The sequence below is a fragment of the Caretta caretta genome, chromosome 5, assembly GCF_965140235.1.
Source record: "Caretta caretta isolate rCarCar2 chromosome 5, rCarCar1.hap1, whole genome shotgun sequence".
Lineage (NCBI taxonomy): Eukaryota > Metazoa > Chordata > Testudines > Cheloniidae > Caretta > Caretta caretta.
In genome coordinates this window covers 43,077,278-43,102,467 of record NC_134210.1, presented here as the reverse complement: position 1 = coordinate 43,102,467, position 25,190 = coordinate 43,077,278, and the positions used below count along the sequence as shown (strand labels likewise).

At 38.1% G+C, this 25,190-nt stretch overlaps 1 protein-coding gene across 3 annotated transcripts in view; it reads right to left on the bottom strand.

Moving 5' to 3' along the window:
* Positions 1 to 909: 909 nt before the first annotated feature.
* Positions 910 to 25,190, bottom strand: part of SREK1 (splicing regulatory glutamic acid and lysine rich protein 1) — a 60,948-nt gene continuing 36,667 nt past the window's right edge. For 2 of the 3 annotated variants that reach the window (XM_048851893.2, XM_048851896.2), the window contains exons 8-12: positions 21,459 to 21,578; positions 16,792 to 17,340; positions 10,296 to 10,391; positions 8,844 to 8,988; positions 910 to 7,694 (exon numbers count right to left, since the gene is read on the bottom strand). In XM_048851893.2, the coding sequence (XP_048707850.2) occupies positions 7,542 to 7,694; positions 8,844 to 8,988; positions 10,296 to 10,391; positions 16,792 to 17,340; positions 21,459 to 21,578 (1,063 nt within the window). In that variant the 3' untranslated portion in view covers positions 910 to 7,541. The remainder of the gene's footprint in view (positions 7,695 to 8,843; positions 8,989 to 10,295; positions 10,392 to 16,791; positions 17,341 to 21,458; positions 21,579 to 25,190) is intronic. The other variant, XM_048851894.2, reaches the window with a different exon arrangement.

The window sequence follows — 25,190 nt, the reverse complement described above, 5'->3', positions numbered from 1 at the left end:
GAAGCCATAAGGCACATTGTTCAGGCATGCAACAAGCAGGACATGATCTGGACCCCATGCTGAGGCATCACTTTATTTCTCACATGAACAAGATTTTTTTCCCTTCACCCTTCAGAGGAGAGCAATGCAGTCTCCTCACAATGAAGCAGAATCAACCAGAGTAGAAGACAGTGGTCAGCTGGAATGGGAAGAGTTGAAGTCAAACCAGACAAAAAATGTACAATAAAAAGGGCAACTTTCAAAACCCATATGGCAGAGTCTTATTGACACAGGGCAGGATTTTCAAGAGTGCCTAAGTGACATAGGAAAACAAATTGGATTTGTGCTCCTAAGCCACTCAGAGCCAGATTTCCAAAGATATTTAGCCACTGGAAGATGCAGATAGGTACCTGATGGGATTTACGAAGTGCCTACACAAGTGAGGCGCCTAACTCTCATAGACTGTTGATACTTTTGGACAATCACACTCTCAATGAACTGATATTATTTATTGTTAGCACTAAAGAACTTGAGTGAAATTCTGACCCTATTTAAATAAATGGGAGTTCTGCCATTGACTTTAATGGAACCAAGTTTTCACCTCTTTTGTTTAAAAGGAAAAGCATCCTTGGTTGAACTATTAGAGACAAGTAACCTCCCAACCAGCCTCTCGGGATCGCTTAGCACTCTGAAGCCTTGTCTACACTAGAAAATGTTGGTGTGCTAAACATTGTTTGGAACCCCCACCTCCATTCCATACACTCTCCGGTTCTAGCCCTCAAGTTCAGTTACCAGCCATTCAATTCTCTGGCACAAAGAGGAGCACTTCAGAAATCTGAGCAATCTGCTATGCTGGCTAGCCAGCAAGAAGGTAACAATTTTTTCACTAAAATCAGACCGGGTTAGGCGAGAGAATTTCCAAGACACATATAAATCAAAAAAACCCTTAGGACTTATTTATTTTCAAAAATAGCAACATAATAGTAGCAGCATTTGACATTTCTTTACTCGTACTATTTAATAATTGCTTTATTAACACACAAGTATATGTAACCCACACAGAACAATTTTACTTCTTTGTTATCAGAAACATCTAGTATTAGGAGAAGGGAAATTATTAGTAACAATTTTTTTTTTACAGTAGTGCCAAGTCCCCAATCAGATCAGGGAGCTTTTTGTGCTAGATATTGTGCAAAAAAGTAAAACATGGGCTCTGCACCTTAGAGATCCAGAGAAGATGCAAACGATCTGCTAGTGATTAATGAAATGAACTGTGCATAACTATCTACCTATCTCTAGTGCTCCACCACCAGGTTGTTTTGTTTAAATAATAGTGGAGTTATGAATCTGTGAACTGGCAATTTTTCAGCAGTTCATGAGTTGCTCATCACTGACACAGAATTAGCACCAATCTAGGTCTCTGCAGCAGTTAAGGTTTTAGGTACTTAATCCCGGCCTCAGCATGGGGCTGAACTAGATTACCCCTTGAAGTCCCTTCCAGCCCTACATTTTCTATGATTCTGTGATACCACAACAAGCAATTGATATAAACGCCTAGATAAAGAAATTGGATAGATGGTTTGCTTGGTGGATTTCAAGTAGGGTTGAAACATACATTTATAGCAAGAATGAAATAATTATCAAGAAATTATGTTATCAGTATGGTGAATCAAGAATCAAAAGCAGAACAATTTGTTCTTCCATTCCTGGGGGGGGAAGCTTATTACTCATAAAAAAAAAAATCAGATATAGAAGTACTGTTGAAAACATTTGGCATTCAGTTGGCAAAGGAAATACGGCAAAACTGAAAAATAAGAAAATATGGACATACCAGAAACCAAGGAAAGTGATAAAACTGTTTTAAATCAACACTGGTCTGGTTAAACAAAAAGTAAAATAGTTGTTTGGATCACAGAATTTATGTAGATGTATGAACCTTTTACCTTAACTCAGCAGTTCAAAGCCAAATTAATTAGTCACTGACTTGAAAACCCTGTGACCTCTGAGTTATGAATCAGTTGTCCCAAATCTAGTTTGTAGCGAACAGTTCTCCATATCCTGAAAACCACTCAATTTGCATCCTTGAGCTGGAGGTCTCATTAGTGACTTTAAGGGCTGAATGGATGGTAAGACTAAGCTATGCTCTTACTGTTGCCAAAGGCAGTCCTTTCAGGTCAGGTGTGAGGCACATCAACAAATCCGTGCGAGAAAGATTGTACTACTACTGCCAGGGTGATACTTATTTTGTGATCAAAAGACTTCAGTATCCATGTCTGTCAAAACGTGGCACTGAACTGACTTTAAAACAATATACAATCAAAACAGGCCAAGTGTTCTCAGAAATAATCATAGGATAAAGATTTCTAAAGCAGAAAACAAGTAAACAGCTACAGTCCATTTTTACAAGGCACTCTCATCCTGCAGTAAGCCCAACAGTCACAAAATTGTCAAACTTTATTGGGAAAAAGCTTTTTTTCACCTGCTTAGATTGTAGAATTGATCACTTCAAAACTGTGAGAAATAGTTGATACAATTTCAGAATTGTAGAATACCATCACAAATACAACTGATTAAAGTATAAAGGGGTAAAATGGTTTCCCCCTCAGACCAGGCCAATGTCTGAGTGGGTCATGCTTTATACCGAATGTAAAAGATGCACTGGAGGAAAGGTAGCTGACACATCTCAAGACCAGCTTATTCAATTGTTGACTATGGAATGCAGTAAAAGAAAAAACCATACCCTCAGATACCCTGTGGATGAGAGCCATCTAAGTATGATAGATAGATGCCTAGAGCAGAACGAGCTGTGCAGAAAACGCGATGGCAAGCCTCCTTGTTGTTGGATTTGAAATAGGATATAAATATTGTATGCAAAGGAGCTCTTGATAAGTTTGGAATGAAATGTTTGTGACTGAGGGGATGCCTAGCACACACAAAACTACATTTAAATAATGCTTTACTTTTCATTTTCAATATATAATAAACATTAGATGGAGGCTGACACAGCTTTTTTCATGATTACACAATAATCAAATAATCGCCATCTGAAGATAAGTTGACTGTAGGACTAAGGCCTGGTATACACTAGATAAGAAGTTGGAATAACTAAATTGCTCAGGGGTGTGAAAAACCACACTGCTGAATGGCATAGGTAAGCTGACCTAAGTCTCCATCTCACAGCAGTAGGTCTACAGAAGAATTCTTTCATCAGCCTAGCTACTGCCTCTCGGGGAGGTGGATTACCTATGCCGACAGGAGAATTCCTCCCATCAGCATAAGTAGTTTCTACACTGAAGCATTACAGCAGCGCAGCTTCAGTGGCACACCTGTGCTGCTGAAAGAGTTACATGTAGACAAGCCTTCAATGTAAAACAAACGACATACGTCTATGAATTTCAACTATCCGGTCTCCATATTTTGGAGAGGAACACTACATCTTTCTCAAATGAGCACCTGCTGATTTTAATGGGAGTTTTACCATGGTCAAGATTGAAGGATCAGACCCACTAGGTCCAATTCATCACTGTTACTTGTGGCACCTTAGAGTACTCTTGTTCTTTTTGCGGATACAGACTAACACGGCTGCTACTCTGAAACCTGTCACTTTTGTGTCACTCCCATTTTAACCTGGTTGAAAATGCAATGAAATGAATAGTTATACTAAAGTAAAGCTGGAGGAGCAACATGTGGTGAATCAGGTCCATCATATACCCAGACTTGCATGTAATAGTGCAGATATTTTAAAATGATTCATAGTTTATACTGCTGAAACCCAATTTTTAGGCTAACATCTACCACAGACATCTACGATTTCATCATCTTTTGTGAAGAAAGTCTAGCAAAATAAGAATGGGTTAGCTATAATCCTATTTCGTTATAAGAGGAACAAAAAACAAACAAAAACAAACCCGATATTTCAGTTGTAAAACCCAAGTAGAAGATAGCTTCTCCAAGAGGCAAAAACTACCTCCTTTTAAGTATTATTTAGATAAACGGAAAAAATGAAGGAATTCTGAAGAGAACATATATGTGAGCAATTTTTTTACCAACCAAAATTGCCTTTGCTTATTATTTTCTGCTTAGGTAAAAAGTACTGAAATTCAAACCTTTAAGTCTTACAACGGATAAACACAACACATGAATTTTTGCACAAAGGATGAAATTTTGAATTTATGAGTTCTACCCTGAAAAGTGACTATAACCATGGAATTGTGGGATCTAGGATCTTCTTTCCCCTTCCCCAATACTCTCACCAGCAATAAAAGGCTTTACAGGGCAAATTATTTCCTTCCTAACATCTGTGTAACCCTATTTACCTCAATTGATTTACACAGAGGTAAATGTGTAGACCTGTAACTGGAACTTGAAAAAACAACAACCTTGAAATAGAATCCAGCTTACTTTTTCTTAGCTGTGTCACCCCTACAAGAATAAGTTTAAAAATGTCACTACTATTAGCAGATAATTCTGAACAAACATTCAGATTTGTTGGATTAAAAAGGTGCCATTTTTGCAGTCTCTTTTCAGAGTGGAAAAAGCCCCAAAGTGAAACTATGATTCACCAACCCTTTCAGCTACGGCAAATGTTGATTCAGATAAAACCGTATTTAAAATATTTATCTGTCCGTTATTAAATATGTTGTTCTTGAAAATATATGCTTCACTCACTTTCAGCTAGTTTACCTAGACTGATAATACATGCAATGTGACATGGCAGTTCAGCATGCAACCTTGCTATGAAGGAAACACTGGACATCTAGTGAAGGCTATATATATTGAATACTTGACGCACACGATCCTTGGGGAGCAGGGCATGAACTGTATTACTAAGCAGCAGCCTTACAAATACAATCTACCCACTGCAGAGTCACTGTTCTTAGATGAGGCTAGTTCCCTGGTGGTGGGCTTTTAGGGAAGGGAAAATGGAGTAATAAAATATAAAAAATTATTTTAAAGAAAAACTGAAAATAGAAATGAAAAATATTTACAAAGCAAACAGATAAACTAGGACTTGTAAGAAAACAGCAATTTCTATTTTTTCCAGAGCGAGAGAAAACTATCATGCTTTCTAGGAAAAATCCCACAGTACAAGAGAATATGCTGAATTATGAAACACATACTCCAACTAGCAAGTAAAACTGCTAGTCTGCTGTTGCCAATTTTCAAAGGCATTGTTCTTAGACAACCATAGCTAATCTTTTTATGAATTTCTGCCATATTATAGAGATGTGCAATTTCAGAATACTAGAAAGAAAAACAACCAATAGGAATCAAAATAAACATTGACATCTGAAACATGAAGCCATGTGTGAAAACCATTTGACTTCTCACAAGGAAAGATATCTTATCAAAGTTAATTTTCTAAATGCTATGTATATTACTGGCATGCACTTTCCAAATCAAAGCAACCCCCTGAGAAAAAGTAGATGAATATTCAACGAAAAATGTTCCTTTCATATTATATATATATATATATATGTATATATATATAAGCAAAAACTTCCCTCTAAAATACTTAAATTTTATTAGTGAAATGGTACCAAAGATAACAAGTATACAAACGATCTTTGCTCTATGCTACTTACACATAAATAAGACAGCTGTTGTTGCAAGACCCGATCCTTCACAGTCTTTCTATAAGCATACAGATTTGTTATTCTTTTATTGGAATAAACTGTTCACCAGCCAACTGCATGTGGCTTAAACATCACAAAAATGACCATCTATACTTTACATGGTAAAGCATTTTCTATAGTTTTAATGGTACACAGCGGCAAGATACTTCAAATCCTAACAAAAATAAAGAGTGATTAAGCAGCTGCACAAACTGGGTTTCATTACCTTATAAAGTGGGCAACTTCTCATTCCCCATAAAACACTTAGGCTTCTGTAATTATTAACTTTAAAAAGGAAAATCAAATTGAAAGTAACTAACTAATATACTACTTAGCTTTTAAAATTGATAGAAATAACTCTTGAGGTAAGGCAATTAAGTCTTTTGATTGTATTTCATTGTATTAAAAATAAGTCTACTTGATTTTAGTATTAAACAAGTTTTAAAGGTCTTTTAAGAAATCTTACAATGATGAGATTACTTCAGAGCACAAGTCACATTTTTACTTGACAAAATATTTGCAGTGTATCATTCTCTCCAGTTACATGCTTTCTCCCCAAAGAATGAATCCAAAAAGGACATAGAATCTCTAACATATAACTCTAATGTAAATTCAACTACTATTCTTTTCAAACAAACTTTGCACACAATTCCTTTCACATCACACAACCAACATTAGAGAAGATGATTGAGAGGTAATGATTAAGGCCATCCAATGTACAGAAAAAGTTTAAAGAGCTCCCTTTGGATTTTGGTGAAATTAGAGCATGCTCTGTATTCAGTTACCATACTTCATAGTATGATGGTCCCCAAACTACACTTTTGCATTCATTTATATAAATCTTCTTAAAAATGGAGCTTCAGTCTTGAACCAAGTGAACCCAGCACAGCTTTTCTGACAAACCACTCACATTCTTGTCTACTGGTGTGGTTTTGGTAGAACAGCGATCGAGATTATGTAAGATGTAACCGAAAATTAATAGCACATATAAAGTTCCAGAAAATATACCACATTTTAAGAAGGCACTAAAGCTTTAGCTTGTGCTCCCATATACTATTTTGAAAACAGGGTATTGATTTTCATAACAACACCTGTACCATATGCAGCTGAACAGACCCACTGCAATATGGCTCAAAACAAAACCAGAAGTTCTGATACCACTATACAGATGTGCTTACTTTTGAGGATAGGAGAGGGGGAAGAAACCCAGTAAGCTAAACTATTATCTACAATATGGTGGTTGTTCCTTCTATAAATAGGACAGTAACATGCATTGTTCAACTACTATTAAAAGAAATATTCATTTCAGGGATAGTAATAAGAAAATGACTTTAAATAAGAAAAAATGAATCCGAGCAGTGAGCAAATGAAAACTTAATAGTCAGTGGGCGTTTAACGCAATAACGGCAAAACTATGTATTAAAGTAAAAACCCTTTTTTCCATAGCTGTCATTTACAAGGGAAAGTGTGTATATTTTTGCACCATGTCCAAGCACATCATCAAAACAGTACACATTGAAATAAAAAAAAACAAAACAAACACAAGGAAAAACAATACAAAATTCATTAACTAGCAATATTTTAACAACTTCCAATGCATACCTTCAGCTTATGCAGGTTTACATCTTTCAATTTCACCTTATCTGAAACAGTTCTTGGCAAAAGTTAACATAAATCATTTTACAAATAATACAGCCATCATGGAAATGCATGGATTCTCACAGATGAATAGTTCTGATGGCATTTGCCTTAATCATGGCATATATTACTGGTCCATGGTCTTTCTTGCTTTCCAGCAAGAAGACAACAAAGCTATCACAAGAATTGGAAGAGCTACTAGTACATATCAACCTGCTCAGTAGATTGCTTTGATGTTTTCTTCCTCTTTCAGGGAAATAAAAAGCTTTGGATTCACCCCACAGTTGAGTCAGAGGTCCATTCGTTACTTTATACCTCTTCCATTTTAACTGAGAGGTTTTCTTCATTTGGTTGACAGTTCCCATTCTGTTGTAGTTTGACTTCATCTGTCCTTTGTGTATCTTTATTTTCTACTGCCTTGTTAATTTCTGAATTCGCATCCCCTTTAGTGTGATCTTTATCCTACCAAGAATGTTAACAAGTTATATTTTTATAACAACAATATTCCATATTGTGCCAAGATTTCCAGAAGTAACTGGTGATTTTGGATATTTACATTTCTGGATACCCAATGGGAGACAGCTTAAAGAGGCCAGTTTTAAGAGCACGGGTGCTCAATAGCCTCTGAAAATCTGTCCCATTTAAGGGTGTCTGAAGTTGGGCACCCAAAACACACCAAAATCACTTTTGGAAATCTTTGCCTTAAAGAATTATATTTTGCTATATACAATTATTCAGAAGTAAAATAAAACAGAACAACAATACTAGAGAGATATCACTAACAACTCCATAGTTAAGACTTTGTGGAGTTTTCCACTTAAACCAGGACTAGATCTCTCTATTTCTAGTTTTAATGGTTAAATATTTTACCAAAATTTCTGTTCAGATGTCCACTACATTTTTATGATAGCTCTTGGATAAAATAATTATTGAAGTCTGTAGAGGAAGCAATTAAAAGTCAGTCAGTTTTTAAATTGGACACTGGCAGTCTCACTTTTTCACTTCTATAGTTAAATAGCCACAATTACAACTCTCTCAAGGACAGGCTACTTTTGAAATGTTAAAATTAAAAGCTCACAAGGTAATCAGTCTGAACACTTGATTTTTGCTAATAATATCCATATACCACTGTTCCCTGACCCACCTACTGAGCCTGCTCCTCCAGCTTTGCTCCTTGTAGAGTTCTCTAGCAAGCCTTTGACCCTGGGGAACCAGGAGGCAGCACTGTGGAAGGGAAGTACAAGGTAGACACATAGTTCTGCAACTGAGCTGCCTTTTTTGGTTGCCTACACAATGTGCCATATGGCTGCTCAAACAGACAGGCAGCCAACCCACTCCTCACCCGATATTTCTTTATTCCATCCCACTCATTTCTCCCTACCTACCCACTCAAGCACCTGAAGAGTTGGGAAGGTTCAAGTAGGGAAACCTAGTCTAATGGATCTGCCAAATTAACTTTCTTTTGGAGCACCTGTCTCTTGCTGGCAGGAACTATACTTAAGTGTCCAAACTAGCAAAGAATGAAGACAGAAAGGACAGATTTTGTCAAGAATCAATCAAATTCTACTGTTCAGTCACTTTCCTGTTCATCACTTGTTCACAAGTGCTTACCTTCAGTGTAGTAGTGGTTTTGTCAGACTTCTCCTTCCCATCTTTTTCTTTGCTACTTTTTTTCTTGGATGTGGATTGCTCTCTCTCTTTTCTTTCATTATTTGAATCCCTTTCTTTCTCTCTCTTTTTGTCCTTCTTATTTCTGCTTAAGAAAGTTTGTAGACATTCAGTAATTGAGTAAACCAATTGAATACTAAAAAGTTCTTTAGAAAGCTGTAATTCTTCGAATCAACCCTTCATTTTCAGTACTGAACTGTAACACTAATGTGTTTCAACTGGTGGTTCCTATGTAAGAGACTGTGTAATTCCGCAGCTTCTTATTTTAAAAAAAATATTTTCTGAATCATCCAAACAGCATATTTCTAAAAGACCCTGAAGATGTACAGGTGTGGAATTTACTGAAAGGACAAATCTCTTCATGCCAAATAATAATGATCAGAAGCATTTCTAATTGAATACATATATGATTTAGCGAACAATGCTAAAAAAAAAATCCAAAATCCATATGTACCGTATGTGCAACCATGCAAAAATTATTAAGTACTGTACTGTATTGTATACTTATATCCATTAAAAAAAAAAAGGTAATTTGTCTTACACGCCCAAGTCACTCGCACTGATCTGGAAATAACTGCTCATACATATAAGGTTTTTCATCATTTGCTCTTTTGTTTAATAGCTATCAGAATTTGGGAAAGTAAATTCACAATCTTTTTCTTATGAACAACTAACTGAAGGAGTTTAATGGTTAGCAGATCAGTAACTGCAGTTTGATTCCTTTAATCTCCAATTAGATCTAGAATTACTATCAAAACATTAAGTTGCACACCAGACACACATCTGTGAGACTTTCCAAAAGAATGGGTAAAAGAGAGAAGAGATTAAATATTTGTAAAAATGCAAAACACTGTCAATTTTCTCACTCAAAAGAGCTGAAGAATTTAATTTTCAAAAATATACAAAGAGGGGCGTGAATTGACAAAGGACAGCTGTACAGAGCAATAAGGATCTTTGATCGATTTGGACGTAGAGAATGTAAACAGCTCCAAAATAATAAATCAATACAAGATTGAACTGAGACTTGAATCACTTTGACCAAATGAAATTATCTGAAGTGACAGAAGCGTAATAAAAGAGACTCAGGCAGGGGTGATGAACTGATGAGAACAGTGTTTCCAAACAAGTTTTTTTCCATATTCCCAGATTCTCCACCTAAGATTCTGTTTTGGAGAAAGAGGGCTGATCTTGTCATTTACATACAAGACAGGCAGAAAGCTTCTTACAAATGCTGAAAAAAAAAAAAAAGAACTGCCCAGAAGGAATCCAAATCTCCTCAGCAAATTTTTTTGCAGGATACTGGGAAGCTAATGAAATTTCAGTATGGGAGAAAGATCATTAAAGATTTTCCTTTTTAGCTGTCCATTTTAGTTCTAATATATTTATAAATCCCACCTCCTTGGTGATGGAGACCGAGAGGACTTTCTCTTTGATGTTCTGGATGATTTTGGAGACTTGGAAGGACTTCTACTCTTCCTCTTACGTCTTTCTCTGTAAGACCAAGAAGTTCAAAATTAGGCAATGAAGATGCACAATACATTAGATAATGGCCTAAGAAAACAGATGGTTCTTAACATTATTCTTTGGCATGACAGCTCGTTGACACTGTTAATGTCCTGCAACATGCTGGCCACTACTAAGTGTATGTCTCACTGATTGTACATATATTACACAAGTCAAGAAATTTAAAGCTTTCTGTATGTGAGAATTTTGTGGGAGGAGGCATGGCAGAGGGAAGTGGCAGAAGGAGATTATGCTTCTTCAGTTTCTGCTATATCACATTTTGGAAGAGAATAAATTTACCTTCTCAGGTGATAATGGGCACCTGATAGAGTTAAATTTATTACCACCTATTGTCATTACAATAAAGCCCAGGATGAGGACCTCATTGTACTAGAAGCTATTGACCTCAGCGGGGCCAGGGTCACCTATGGTCCCTCCTCTGAAGAGTCTGCAATATAAGAAATGTTCCTCCTTCAACGTAAGAGCCAAGAATTACTATTATTAAACATGAATCTTTAAATTATCAGCTGAGTTGATAAGTAACGAAAGAAACTATTACTAGAACACATACCTTAAGAATTACAAATACATACATTTTAAAGGGGCATGAGAAAAAAGCTTTTTAACTATCTTGTCTTGAGTTTGGAGATCTAAATTTCCTCTACAGGAGCGGATGAAACCACTAACATTTACCTTGCATGGAGCTGCATTCCTTACAGTGTTCTGAAGCTCAACTGTAAAATAAGCTGATTCCTCTGGCCCTGATCAAAGAAAGCACTTAGGTATGTGCACAAATTTTAAGCATGTGAGTAGTGTATTTAAACTTGAGCATGAGCTGAAGTGCTTTGTGGGATCAGAGCCAGAGGACCCAGACCCTCACAGAATCAGTCCCAGAGGTGTTTGTTGTAAATCATGACAGGGAACATTTTAATATGGATTAAAACATTTCTATTATTATTACTTCTCAAAGGATGACACGCTATTGTTAACAAACAATGCTGTATTAAAAAAAATAGGACACAATAGTTGTATGGGAAGGTTGAAACCCAATAAAATCCAACAAACAAAGGAAATTCAGATTAAGTCAGATTCTTAACATTTTATTTAAATGAGAATTTGGTAGGGTTTTTTACGAGCTACCAAAGGTTGCTATTCTAGGATCTGATCCAGGGTGTTGCTGAATACTCGTAACTCCCCCTGACTGCACGTACAATGAACCAGGCATAAAACAAGAATAAATTAACTAGATCTAAAGATTAGTTTAATATTAAATTAGAGTATAAGATATATCAAAATGGATGCCCTCTTCCTGTTGGCATTTTTTCAGAACAAAAATTATCATGGTTTATTTCAGAAATTTGACGAAGCAGGACAAAAAGAGTTCAGGAGAGCTGGGAGTTTCTCAAAGAGACAATATTAAAGGCACAACAGAAAACTATCCTAATACAAAGGAGAGATTAAAAGAATAGTAAGAAGCCAATATGGCTCCATCAAGGGCTCTTTAAGTCTACAAAAACAGGAAACAAGGACAAATTGCTAAGAAAGAGTACAAAAGAATACCACAAGACTGTAGGACAAAAATCAGTAAGGCTAAGGCTTTGTCTACACTGCCAACTGAATGACAAAACTTTTCACAGGTGCTCAAAAAAGCCTCCCCCCCCCACCCCCCCCGAAAGACAAAAGTTTTGCCAAGGCAAGTGGCAGTGTAAACTGCTCGTTGTCGGCAGGAGTGCTCTCCTGTTGACAACGCAAACCCCGCTTGTAGGGGGTGGAAGTATTTTGTTGGCAAAAGTGCCAACAAACAGGTTTACACTGCCCGACTTTTAGCAACACGACTGTGTCGCGAAAAGCTGTGTCGCGTAGACAAACCCGAAGACACAAAATGCATTACACCTAGCAAGGGACACAAGAGGTTCTATAAATACATTAGGAGCAATAGCAAGACAAAGGAAAGTGTAGGTCTACTACTTAGGGAAGGAGAGCACATGGATGACATCAAGAAGGCTGATATGTTAAATGCCTATTTTGCTTTAGTCTTCACTAAAAAGGTTAATTGTAACAAGATACTTAACACAATTAATAAAAAGAAAAGGAGTACTTGTGGCACCTTAGAGACTAACCAATTTATTTGAGCATGAGCTCAATTAACAATTAATGTTAACAACAAGGAGGAAGGAACCCATGGCAAAATACAGAAAGAAGAGATTAAATAATATTTAGATAATTAGAGGTATTCAAATTGGCAGGGTATGATGAAATTCACTCTATGATACTTTTAAGGAACTAGAAGTCTCAAAACTGTTAGCAACTATTTTTGAGACTTATGGAAATGAGGTCCCAGAGGGCAGGAAAAGGGCAAACATAGTACCTATGTTTAAAAAGGAACAAAGAGGACCTGGGGAATTTTAGACCAGTCAGCCTAACTTCCATAGCTAGAAAGATACAGGAACAAATTATTAAACAATTTGTAAGCACCTAGGGCAAGGGTGGGCAAACTTTTTGGCCTGAGGGCCACATCTGGGAATAGAAATTGTATGGCAGGCCACAAAATTGGGGTTGGGGTGCGGGAGAGGGCTCTGGTTGGGGGTGTGGGCTCCAGGGTAGGGCCAGAAAAAAGGAGTTCAGAGTGCGGGAGGGGCTCCAGGCTGGGGAGTAGGGTGTGGGGAGAGGCTCAGGGGTGCAAGCTCTGGGCGGTGCTTACCTCAAGCGGCTCCCAGAAGCAGCGTCATGTCCCTTTTCTGGCTCCTACGTGGCCAGGTGACTCGTCCACAGACACTGTCCCTGCAGCACCCATTGGCTGTGGTTCCGGCCAATGGGAGCTGTGGGGGAGGTGCTTGGGGCGAGGGCAGCATGCAGAGTGGAGCTCCCTGGCTGTCCCTATGCATAGGAGCCAGAGGGGGGCCATAACGCCACTTCCAGGAGCCAGGCGGAGAGGCCTCCGACCCTGCTGCCCGGCTGAAGCACTGGAATGGGGCAAGCCCCCACCCTCCTCCCCAGCGGGAGCTCGAGGGCCTGATTAAAACAGTTGGCGGGCCATAGTTTGCCCACCCCTGACCTAGGGGATAATACGGTGATAAGGAATAGCCAACATAGATTTGTCAAGAACAAATCATGCCAAACCTATATAATTAATTACATTCTTTAGGGTTTTAATCATCTACTGGATAGAGAGGAAGCTGTATATGTGATAAATCTTGATTTTAGTAAGTCTTTTAGCACAGTCCTGCATGACATTCTCATAGGCCAACTACAGAATGGAGTCTAGATGAAATTACTATAAGGTGCATGCATATTGGTTGAAAGCCCATACTCATGAAAGTTATCAACAGCATGCGGTCAAACTGGGAGTATGTATCTAGTGGGGTCTCACAGGGGTCTGTCCTAGATCCAGTACTACTCAATATTTTCATTAGTGACTTAGATAATAGAGTAAACAGTATACATGTAAAATTTGTGGATGACATCAAGCTGGGAGGGTGTGCAAGCACTTTGGAGAACAGGGTTAGAATTCAAAATGATGATTTTAGATCAGTTCTCCAATTTAACAAGATGAAACTCAATAAAGACAAGTACAAAGTATTACGGTTAGGAAGGAAAAAAATCAAGTGCAAAAATACAACAACATTGGAATAACTGGCTAGCCAGTAGTACTACAGAAAGGGATCGGGGGGTATCATGGATCACAAACGGAACATGAGCCAAAAATGTGACGCAACTGCAAAAAAGGCTAATATCGTTCTGGGGAGTATTGACAGGAGTCTTATATGTAGCACACGAGAGATAATTTTCCTGCTCTACTCAGCACTAGTGAGGACTCAGCTAGAATGGGGTGTCCAGTTTTGGGCACCAAACTTCGAGAAAGATGTAGAAAATATGAGAGATCCAGAAGTCAGCAACGAAAATGATAAAAGGTTTAGAAAACATGACCTATGAAGAAAGATTAAAAACATGGAAATGTTTATCTTGGGGGAAAAAATGACTGAGGGGAGCACCTGATAATCTCCAAGTATGTTAAGGGCTGTTATAAAAAGAGGACAGTGATTGATTACTTCTTGCCCTACCCTCAGTGGACATAAAGAACAATTGGCTTAAATGGCCAGCAAGGGAGATTTAGGTTAGATATTAGGAAAAACTTTCTAACTATAATGCTAGTTAAGCCCTGAAATAGGCTTCCAAGGAAGGTTGTAGAATCCCCATCATTGGAGGTTTTTAAAAACAGGCTAGACAAACACCTGTCAGGGATAGTCAAGGTGTATTTATTACTGCCGCAGCACAGGGGGGTGGATAAAATAACCTCTTGAGGTCCCTTCCAGCACTACATTTCTATGATTCTACACTAAGGCTTGGTTTACACTTGAAAGTTGTAGAATCATAGCTACGTCGGTAAAGGGGATCAAAGTAGATATGCCAACATAACCCCCAGTGCAGATGCAGCTAGGTTGACAGAACAACACTTCAGTTGATGTAGCTGATATCATTTGGGAAGGTAGTGTTCCTCTGCCGACAGAAAAATTCCTTATGTTGGGGTAGGCTGCATCTTCACTACGGAAACTAATACTACATTCCCCCTTTCTGAAAACAGAAGGATGATAAAACCTTTATCCAAACTTTTCCTTAAGCACCACAAAACACAAATAACAGACCTATAAAAGATAGCATAGCCTGCCTGAACCTTCAGACTTGTATCAGCGATTTATTCTGACTTTTTAGGACTAATTCTTTGACATTCTTGGATTCTAGGGATTTGTTGGGTTGTTATTTGATCTCATTTTTGATACCCTGAATACAAAACTGTCTTTATTTCCTCTTTACACAGACTCTTAGCTTCTTACTCGCAGCTCCCTAGCGGCCATCCTGAATAGTAGGGCTTAACACGACAATGCAAAGAACAAGAAGATTAGGCGATAGTCTGAAACAGATCCTTCACTGAGTGAAAAGGGTCAAGCAATGTCTAGTCTGGATCCTGATGCAGTAGTCTACACCATTATTCCCAGTGCCAAATTTGACAGAAACAAGGGAGCAAGTGGGACATCCTCATGGAAATGAGAACTCCCACGATGATCCTCAGTCTCCCTCAGAGATGGCAGTCCACACAAAACTGTTCCAAAGAGGAATTTCTGCACATTCATAATTGGTTCCCTGCTTATTTAAATAGGGAAGTATGGGGAAGGCTCCGAGATTTGCCTCAAACCAGCAGCATCGTCAGCATTACCAGACCCTTTCAAGTACTCAGACAGGAGGATGTATTTTTTCTTTTTTTTGCACAAAGAAGTATCTCAATACTTTCAGTATGTCCAATTTACAGAATTCAGAAGAAGAGTGACATTTCTTTCCCTTTTTGACTCTTCTTAGTCCCTGAACTGACTGGTCTCTTTTTGCACTTTGGAATCCATGTTCAACTTGGCCTTCATCAAAAAAAGAAGGACCTGTTTCTGATGTGGATGGAGAGTCCTTCTGAGCTAGGCTATCAGAAATTAGACTATCAATCCCTCTGACCTCTTCAGGTGAAAGTGGCACTATAGAGAACCTCTCAGATAGACACGTTTCACTAAAGTATAGGAAGCATTGTGTCAATTAGTCTGCCATGTACATCTTGGCTTTACACAAAGGGTACCACAGAAGTCAGATGTGTCAGTCCTCAGTTCCAAAGGAAGATCCCCTTGACACAAATATGAAAATAAAACAACAGGATTAAACTGCACAATGCTAATTCACACTAACTTTACTAAACTACAATAAAAGCTAAGTAGAACAAGATAAACAGCTAATATTCCTCTGCTCTCTGTTGGCAGTTTTTAGCATTGTAGGGAACAATGCAATGAGGTTCTAGTGGATAGAAGTAACTGAGGAACTATATAACCTAGAGACCAAATGGTTGGTGGGACAAGGGAGCATGCACGCTGCCTCACAGACAAATGTGTACAATATAGGTTCATCCCAAGAGTGTGTCTTGAAGCAGGCAACCACCTCAAAAAAGAGCTATCATCCAATTAACTGAAGGACCAGAGTAGGAGGCTAAATCTGAAACCAACTTTTGTCAGTCTTGTTCTATGTTAATCTCACATGGGACATAAAAAACCCAAACTTCCTGCTGATTATTTATGTCATAAAGCTAAATGTAATAAATGTTGCTTTCCCTGGAGGTGAAATAAAACATGTAATAATTTCTGAACAGAAATAAAAAAAAAAAAAAAGAGTAGGACAGAGAAATAAAGCTTCAAGGTTTTCTCCCCAGAATCAATTTAGAGAGAACAGTATCACAGAAAATTAAACTATCTTCTTAATAAATGACATCGCAATACTGATGCATAGTATTTAGGTTTTGTGTTATCTCATTGTACTGACAGGTTAAGAACTAGCATAGCAAAATTATCAAACAGAATCAAACCTGCTGGAACTACGAGATCTTCTTAGAGAACTGTAGCTTCTGGGAGGTGTTCTGGATCTCTTCTCTTTCTTCTTTTTATCATCGCTCTCTTTGGACCTCTCTTTTTCTCTTTCCCGTTCCTTCTCTTTGTCCCCTTCCTTGTCTTTGTCCTTCTCCTTGTCACCCTCCTTCTTCTCTCGGTCCTTCTCCCTGTCCTTCTCCTTAACCTTCTCCCTGTCCCCCTCTTTCTCCCGATCCTTTTCCTTGTCCCTGTCCCCCCCTTTCTCCAGGTCTGTTTCCTTCTTGTCCCGGACTACCTCCTTCTCCTTGTCCCTGTCCTTCTCCCGGTCTTTGTTCCTCTCCTTTTCTTTGTCTCTATCCCTCTCTCGGTCCTTGTCCCTGTCTTTTTCTTTATCTCTGTCCCTATTTCTCTCTTTGTCTCTGTCCCGCTCCCTTTCTTTTTCTTTATCTCTGTCTCTCTCCTTCTCCCTGTCTCGGTCCTTGTCCTTCTCTCTGACCTTTTCTTTTTCCTTGACCTTTTCTTTGTTTTCTTTGTCTTTTTTCTTGTCCCTACGAAAAAGAAACATTCATTCATCATTGAAATGACCCTAATAAAAAGCTGAATTCACTCCTTTACCCTACTAATAAACACTCAACAAAACTCATAACTCTCTCTTTCAAAAATAATCACAACTATGCAAAATGTAAATTTCCCACCCACCTCATTCCTAACAATCTAGCTTTTTTCCCCTGCAGCTGCTGAAGGCAGAGGTATAAAAAAGAAAAGGAAAAAAAAACAATTAATCTTTAGACTAATGACATTATAGCATAGGAACAGACTATGAATAAGTGCAGTATACAGTCTATGGACGTTTGTAGGAACCTGAATGCTGAAGTAGACTTTCCAGCATATTGTGGGAAATTTTTAAACTTGGCTTTTAAACATTTCTTCTCATAACAACGAGGAGTCTGGTGGCACCTTAAAGACTAACAGATTGATTTGGGTATAAGCTTTTGTAGGTTAAAAAAACCCCACTTCTTCAGTTGTATGGCTTATGCCCAAATCAATCGGATAGTCTTTAAGGTGACACCGGATTCCTCATTGTTTCTGTGGATTGTGGACTAACATGGCTTTGTTTTGTTTTGTTTTTGTGGACTAACACGGCTACCCCTCTGCTACTTCTCATAACAGGGAATCCATCACCCTAGGATGGACTATAGGACAGTGTTTCTATTTGTGGTTAGGTCCAGTAAAGAATAGAGACAACTGTACATTATTTTTATTGAGTCTGCAAAAAAGAAACCCTACACAAATAATGTGTATATTTAATTTTCTTCCCTCAAGTTAATAAGTATTTCAGGAAAAATTGTAAGGGCTACCAGCAAGAGTTGGTGGCCACACTCTGAGACCACCAAAAATGTTGTTGCGAGAACCCCTGCTATAGGATAACCACATCCTCAGGAACTCACAAAAGAAGCTCAAACTATAAAACTATAGTTTTAGTCCTAAACTAATCTACCACACACATTATATCTATATCCTGGAACTGTGCCACAAATCCAGGATAATTGTTATTGGACTTTAAACAAGGGAAGTTAAGTTACATATTAACAAAGGAGGGAAAAATATACAGACCGATGGATTCTTTGTTATAAAAGGGCAAATTTACACGCAAAGGCAACGTTGTCTTATTCTCATATAGAGGCAATTCATCAGTCTGGATTAGTCTATTAGGAGTTGGCAAGCTACCCAAAATGCAGAAAGGGAGGAAGAAAACAGAAATATATGGCTCACGGAAGGATGGCAGACCGTAGACCCTAATGACTAAATACTATACCTGAGGAAAATGGGATATCCACATTGCAGTATTTTTTGAGAGAGCGGACAGATGTCCAGGGTGTTGATTTGCACATTTCTTTGTAACAAACAATTTCAATATGTGTGAGAAGTGGATTTTGTAGAATGAAGGATTTTACCATCTTTTTTATAAGACATCTATTACTTGTAGCCACCAGCAGGTGGTTTCTTTTGCAGCTGGAGGTGGTTATTTTTGGAGCTATGAGGCCTTTGGTTTTGCCAGCATGATCTTTTTCCTGAACGAGTTTGTTCTGTCCAACTAATATTAATGGATTGACAGACATTTAACTTCCCTAGAATGAGAAGAATTGGGACAGAACCAAGATAGAAAGAAAAGAAAATGAGGACGCACGCCCTGGTTCCAAGGGCTGCTCTTTTAGTTCAGCCAAAAAAATTCAGCTTCCAGCTGGCCACAGAAGCTTTGACTGGAGAATGAAATTTTGCTACTGCCCTGGTGAACCTGCAAATAAGAAAGTCTGAACACAAACTTTCCCTTCCCAGCTGAGATGGCTCATAATGCAGCCATATGGATATATAAGGGGCTGAGGTTCAGATCTTTATTTAATCTATCAAAGACGACTAATTTTGACAGTTATTGAATATGAGCCAAGGCTATGTTCAACACATCAATTTTTGAAGACAAGTTAGACACATTAGTAGGCCTGCGACATAGAATCCTCCCTGGATTGGAGGAATACATCCAGTATTTGCTTGGAGTACCCAAGTTCCCACAGATTCATCCTCTCAAGTTCTACAAGAACACCTAGAACTTGTCGATGTCTTGACAACAAAATGATCTCCGAATCAGAAGGTCTCTGGTGAGGAGTAGTCATCTGAGAGCAGAGGTTGCTGAAGAGGCATCATAATCACTGTTCAAAAAATGTTCCAATCTTTTAGCCACCGAGCTTTTGGAAGTAATTGTTCCATCTTGCAGAATTTGGAGGTTTTGTTTTGGTGGTTTTTGTTTACGAGTCAGATGAAATCTGAAGGTTTCTCTTGGCTGTGGGGCTCATTTGGGATGATCCCTCCAAAAAGGGACCCAGTGAAAAGCTTATGTGATTGCATAAATATCTCAAATCAAGTACACTGAAATTTCAGGATAAGTAAGAACTCCGTGAGGCTAAATGCCAGAAGAGATCACAATAAGATGAGGCCATTAATAGGTCTGCAACGCCCAGGATAGTTAGACGGGTTGGGAAAGATGAAGCTGCTTTGGCCACCAGTAGGAGACTTATTCTAGGAGGCTCATAAGTGTAGCTAGGGCTCCCTTCAGACAGAGTCCAGCCATGTGCCCCACTATCCCTACCTTTCTCCACCAGAGCCGGTGTTTGGTCAAAGCTCTTTCCACAGAGGCCTTCAGGTGATCAAGATCCAGTGGCCAAAGGCTCTGGTGCGGAGCCTGTGAAGACCACTGCTCCCACCAATGGGACATACATCCAGAAAGGCTGAACCGGTCAGGAGCAGGGGAGCGCCAACATCCTGTGGCCAGAAGGAGCTAATCATCAATGGATCAGGCCCAACCAATTCCAGCAGTGAGGTGCATTGCTCTCTGAAACGCTGGAGGAAGAGTGTGTGTCATGGGGAGAGAAGAGGCCAAATTACCTACAAAAGCAAGTCTGAAGCTCCCCTAAATGCATGAGGTAGAGCAGCGGTTCTGAAACTTAATTGCATCGTGACTCCCTTCTGACAACAAAAATTACTACATGACCCCAGGAGGGGGGACCGAAGCCTGAGCCCACTCAAGCCCCGCTGCCCCAGGTGGGAGGATGGGGGGAAAAGCTGAAGCCCAAGGGCTTCTGCCCTGGGTGGTGGGGCTTGGGCTTCAGACTTGTTGGGGCCCAGGGCCAACACCAGCCTTGGCTACCCCATTAAAATGGGGTCTTGACCAATTCTGGGGTCCTGACCCACAGTTTGAGAACCCCTGAGGTAGAATATAGAAAGATGCTTCTGCCAGATGGAGGCAGGACATTACAGACCACTTTGGCGCCAAAACTCTATCCAGTAAGCTGCCCTCATGAGTATCTGTTGATGTGGATAATTCAATAGTCCATCCCAGAGTGATGGATTGCCTGTGTATGCGAATTATGCTATTGTTCAATAAGATGAAGAATTAGCTTGATGGAATCCTGTAGTTGGCCAAACCAGATAGTCAAGAGAACTGAACATGAATAACTGGATTTGGATTAGGCTAGTCACAAGTAAACATTTCATAACACAAAGATGTATAGTTTTACTTATAGGAGGGAAAACAACCAACCTGAAATAACTAGAAAATTGGCAGAGCTAACATACACGCGGTGGATGTCTCTTTTGTGAATACTTGCTGATTTGTGACCAAATTCAACCCTAGTCTAAGCCAGTGCAACAACTTTGGAGTGATAGTTTGTGCCCACTTACACCATGGCTCAATTTGTCATGTAGAGTAAAATTTTCAGACTTGGTTGCCTAAAGTTTGGCATTTAACTAAAAACTACCTTATTTTCAATGATGCTGAACAACTGTAGTGACCATTGACTTCAGTGGAAGTTGAGGAAGCTCAGTACATAAGTTTAGGGACCCCAGTTTGAAAATTGTAACCATAGTACTTATTTTGCATAGTCTTTTTCTTGGGGAAATAAACATTATTTCAAACACCATGGAAGTCTCCACATTTCTACAGCCATGAAACTGATATCACAAAGGTATAAAATTTGAAAATTCAAGACAGAATAGCTTAGAGACAAACTTGATTTTATTTTTCACCTGCAGTCTACATTTTGTAAGGTTTTTCCAGAAGCTATGAACTAGGTAATAAGAAGTGTAACACCAACTGTTAGCAAAGAAAGCTCACCGGGAACGAGAACGACTTCTTGACTTCCGCCTTTCCTTAGACTTGGAACGTTTTTTGGGAGGACTTTTGGATCTACGCCTATCCTTCTGACTAGAGAGTGATCTATTGTGTGATCTACTCCTGCAGCAAACAACATTAGAGAATAAATACTACATTTAACCTTGAGACTTCAGAAAAGAAACAACTGAAAAAAAATACATAAACCATCGAAATTAAATACATAGTATTTCATCTAATTATTATACCTAGTCCACAGTGAACTTTTTCACAGTTTTCCACGTTTAAAATTTGATCAGACTGACCCACCTCTTTCAAAACAGTATACCATTTAAAAAACTCTGCTACTACAATGTCATAGCAAAGAATTAACACACAGAAATGTCAGGAAAAGCAGAATTATGAATCATACAGCAACTGGACATCCTTGAATATACTGTAAAATATTAATACATCATATTATCATCCCAACGAGAGTGTGAAGTTTAATACAAAATTAAATTTGCACTAATTGGTCCATATTGCTGGCATGCAATATAGAAACTACACCTGCTCAGTTAATATTCTTAAATATTCCTGTGGTAAAAATATGATTGTGCTATTTGAATTTTACTGTAAAGATAGTTTTATAATAAACAGAATTTAATTTTACAATATACTGCTGTTAAATCTATACCTTTGTATGTATACACAATTTAGCTTAGTTACAATGTTACAGGAACCAAGATTTTGGATCACCCTATTCTTGGGTGTTTAAATTATTAAATGTAACATTGTATTAATGTTTTCTCTTGCATTTCTTCAATCATTCAATGTGTGGACAGGCAATCTTAATTTTTGCATTTTCTACACCCAGAAAGAATCGACCTCCTACATAACACAGGCCACAAAATTTCATCCAGCAATTCCTGCATCAAAGTTCCTAACTTCTGGTTCAATTAGGGCATATATTATAGAAAAAGTATCCAATCTTGATTTAAAACACATCAAGCAATCGAGAATCCACTATATCCTTAAGTAAGTGGTTCCAATTAAAGGTACCATGATCAATCACCTCTTAACCTTCTCTTGAATAAGCGAACTAGATTTAGCTTTTTAAATCTCCCAATGTAATGAAGGTTTTCCAGACTTCAAACCATTTTTCTAGCTCTTTTCCAAAGCCTTTCCAATTTGTTTATTTTTTTTTTTTTAGAACAGTGATCAGAACATAGTTTTCCAGTACTGGTCCCAGTCTGCATAAAACAGGAAAAAATGGGTTGCAGAAATAGAATAGGAAGAATGTTATTCAATATAAAGATCAGTAGAGAGAAGAGACAGCCAGGTTAGGTTGATTCTAGGAGAATTTCTATCCCCACCCATTTCACACTCCCATCCTTTTTAACACAACTGTATCATTTTGCATGAACAGTATCTATTAGGTAGAATTTTTTCTCCCTTGCATTTGTTCTTTTCTTTTTTAACTTCCTTAACTTTATTTTTCCCTTTCTACCACCATGATTCTTCTCTTTTGTCTTTTTCAATATGACTTTTCTATGTTGGGTAAATATTTATCTTCCTTTTCCTCTCCATTCTCGGTCTGTCTTTTCCTATGTTATTTTGTCTTCTTCCTTCCCTCCTCTTCTTCTATCATTCTTTTCTTCTCTTATGTTCGACATTCCCAACCTTTCTATACTTTCTCCACCTTTACCTTATTCTGGGACTACTGAACACTTCAAATCTCTGAGTGGGTTTTTCCCCCCCCTTTTTCTTTTTTAAATCTGCACCCTTTTCTTTCCCTCCAAAGTTATCCCAGTATAAGATACAGGATAGGCAATATTCATTCTGGACCAGTAACAAATTCAAGGTCCTACATCTGGCACCATCAGGGCTAGAAAAAAAGTGCAGTATACACATACTGATGGACACAGCACTAATTTTTAGAGGATTGTAAAAAATTAAATTACATTTTCCCCTTCCTCCAAGTCCTGTTCAGTTAGCTCATGGTCATTAAAGTGATTTGGCTTTACAGGTTTAATCTATCTTGGCTTTCCAGCCTCAGTACTAACATACTTCTAAAGACTCTGTGAAACCTCTCAAATGGTTTCTCTGTAAAAGATGGCAGATCCAAACATACGATGGTGTGATATCAAGTTTTAATAGTCCTCATTTTGGATTATCTGCCCAACCTATCTCTGGCTTTGCACTTGGGTATAACATGGCCATCTCAAATCCATGCTAATAAATCCTTTCTACCATATCATCATATGCCAAATATTCTCCCTTAGTCTGTATATATGACATTCCAATATAGTGTATGCATTTATTAAATGTCAAATCATAGAAATAAATGCAAATAGATTTATTCCAATGTGCAGACACTCAAGTAGAAACATGCTTGACTTATTTCTGTATAAACATACTCAGTATGCACTCAGATTTCTGTAGAAAATGACATGCTGTGATATTCTCCACATTATTGTCAATAAATCATAACTTACTGATTTGAACCTTTTTTCTCCTCACTCTGGGAAAAAAGCACATCCCTCTCAAAAACTTTGTACTAGAGCTGGGCAGGAAACGTTTGTTTGTTTTTGTCCCACAAGAATTTTAAAGATTTTGAAAGTTTCCTGCCCCAAATCAGGATGAAAAGTCAAAATCTTGAAAACGTTCATAAACCAAAAATCTGGGAGGTTGGGGAGAAGAAGGATTGGATCAGACAAATTCATTTAATGAATTTTAAAATGATTTGTTTCAATTTCAAACTTACGCTTTTCCTTTTTTTTTTAACCTATAAATTAACTTCAATTTAAAAATTAAATGTTGTGTCAACCCAAAAAAGGGAACTTTTGTTTAGAAAATGTCAAAATTTCAAGCCTTTCTTTCAAAAAATTTTCAAAACAAAAAATTCATTAACACCTTTCACATGAACAGTTTAGGATTTGACAAATCAGCATTATCTGACACAAAAGAAGTTTCATCAAAAAATTCCAGATCAGTTCTACTGAGTTTGATATTTTAGGGACCAATTTTAAGTTGCCTTGCCCCATCTAAACTTACCAAGGAAAGTGCAGGTTGACAGGAAGCACTCATGTTTATAACTGTCAAAATCCTGAGGAACAAAAAGATGCACAAAACGCCAGCACCACCTATGTTCTGCAACTCAAGACGCATACACAAAAGAGGGTATACCAGGGGAAAGGTTAGGGTTGTTCTGCCTAGAGCTGTGCTTCGCATATTAATGTGGAATAGTCTGTCAACTAGATGCCAAACTAATTCCAGCTCAGTTAGAATAAGGCCTCTATGATTGATGAATTTGAGATGAAAGTAACTTGGGGATGATAAGCCACCAAGAAACAGGGAATGGCTGAGGGAGGTTTATTCTGAAAATGCTGTTGACTCTCTGCCAGGATCAGAATGATCTTTAGTTCGTTAAGTCCCCAGAACTGACTGCAAAATAAATTCATCGTACTACCATGCAAAGCACTGGATTCAGACATTTCTTTACCTGTATCTAATTTTGAAGCAAGCAAGTGAGAATTTGGCTCTTAAAGCACAGTCAGCTCTGAGTTATCCATAGACAAAAGAATCTGAAAACTGTACTGTGTGACATGTAAAGCTTTCTTAAAAGAGAAGTTTTCTAGCTATGTGCTGACTGTCCCAAATAGGCATTCAGCAAATAATTGATTGTAAAAATATAATTCTTCAATCTTTTAACATCATAGAACACAACCTCTGGTTATACCTACTGGAACAAAC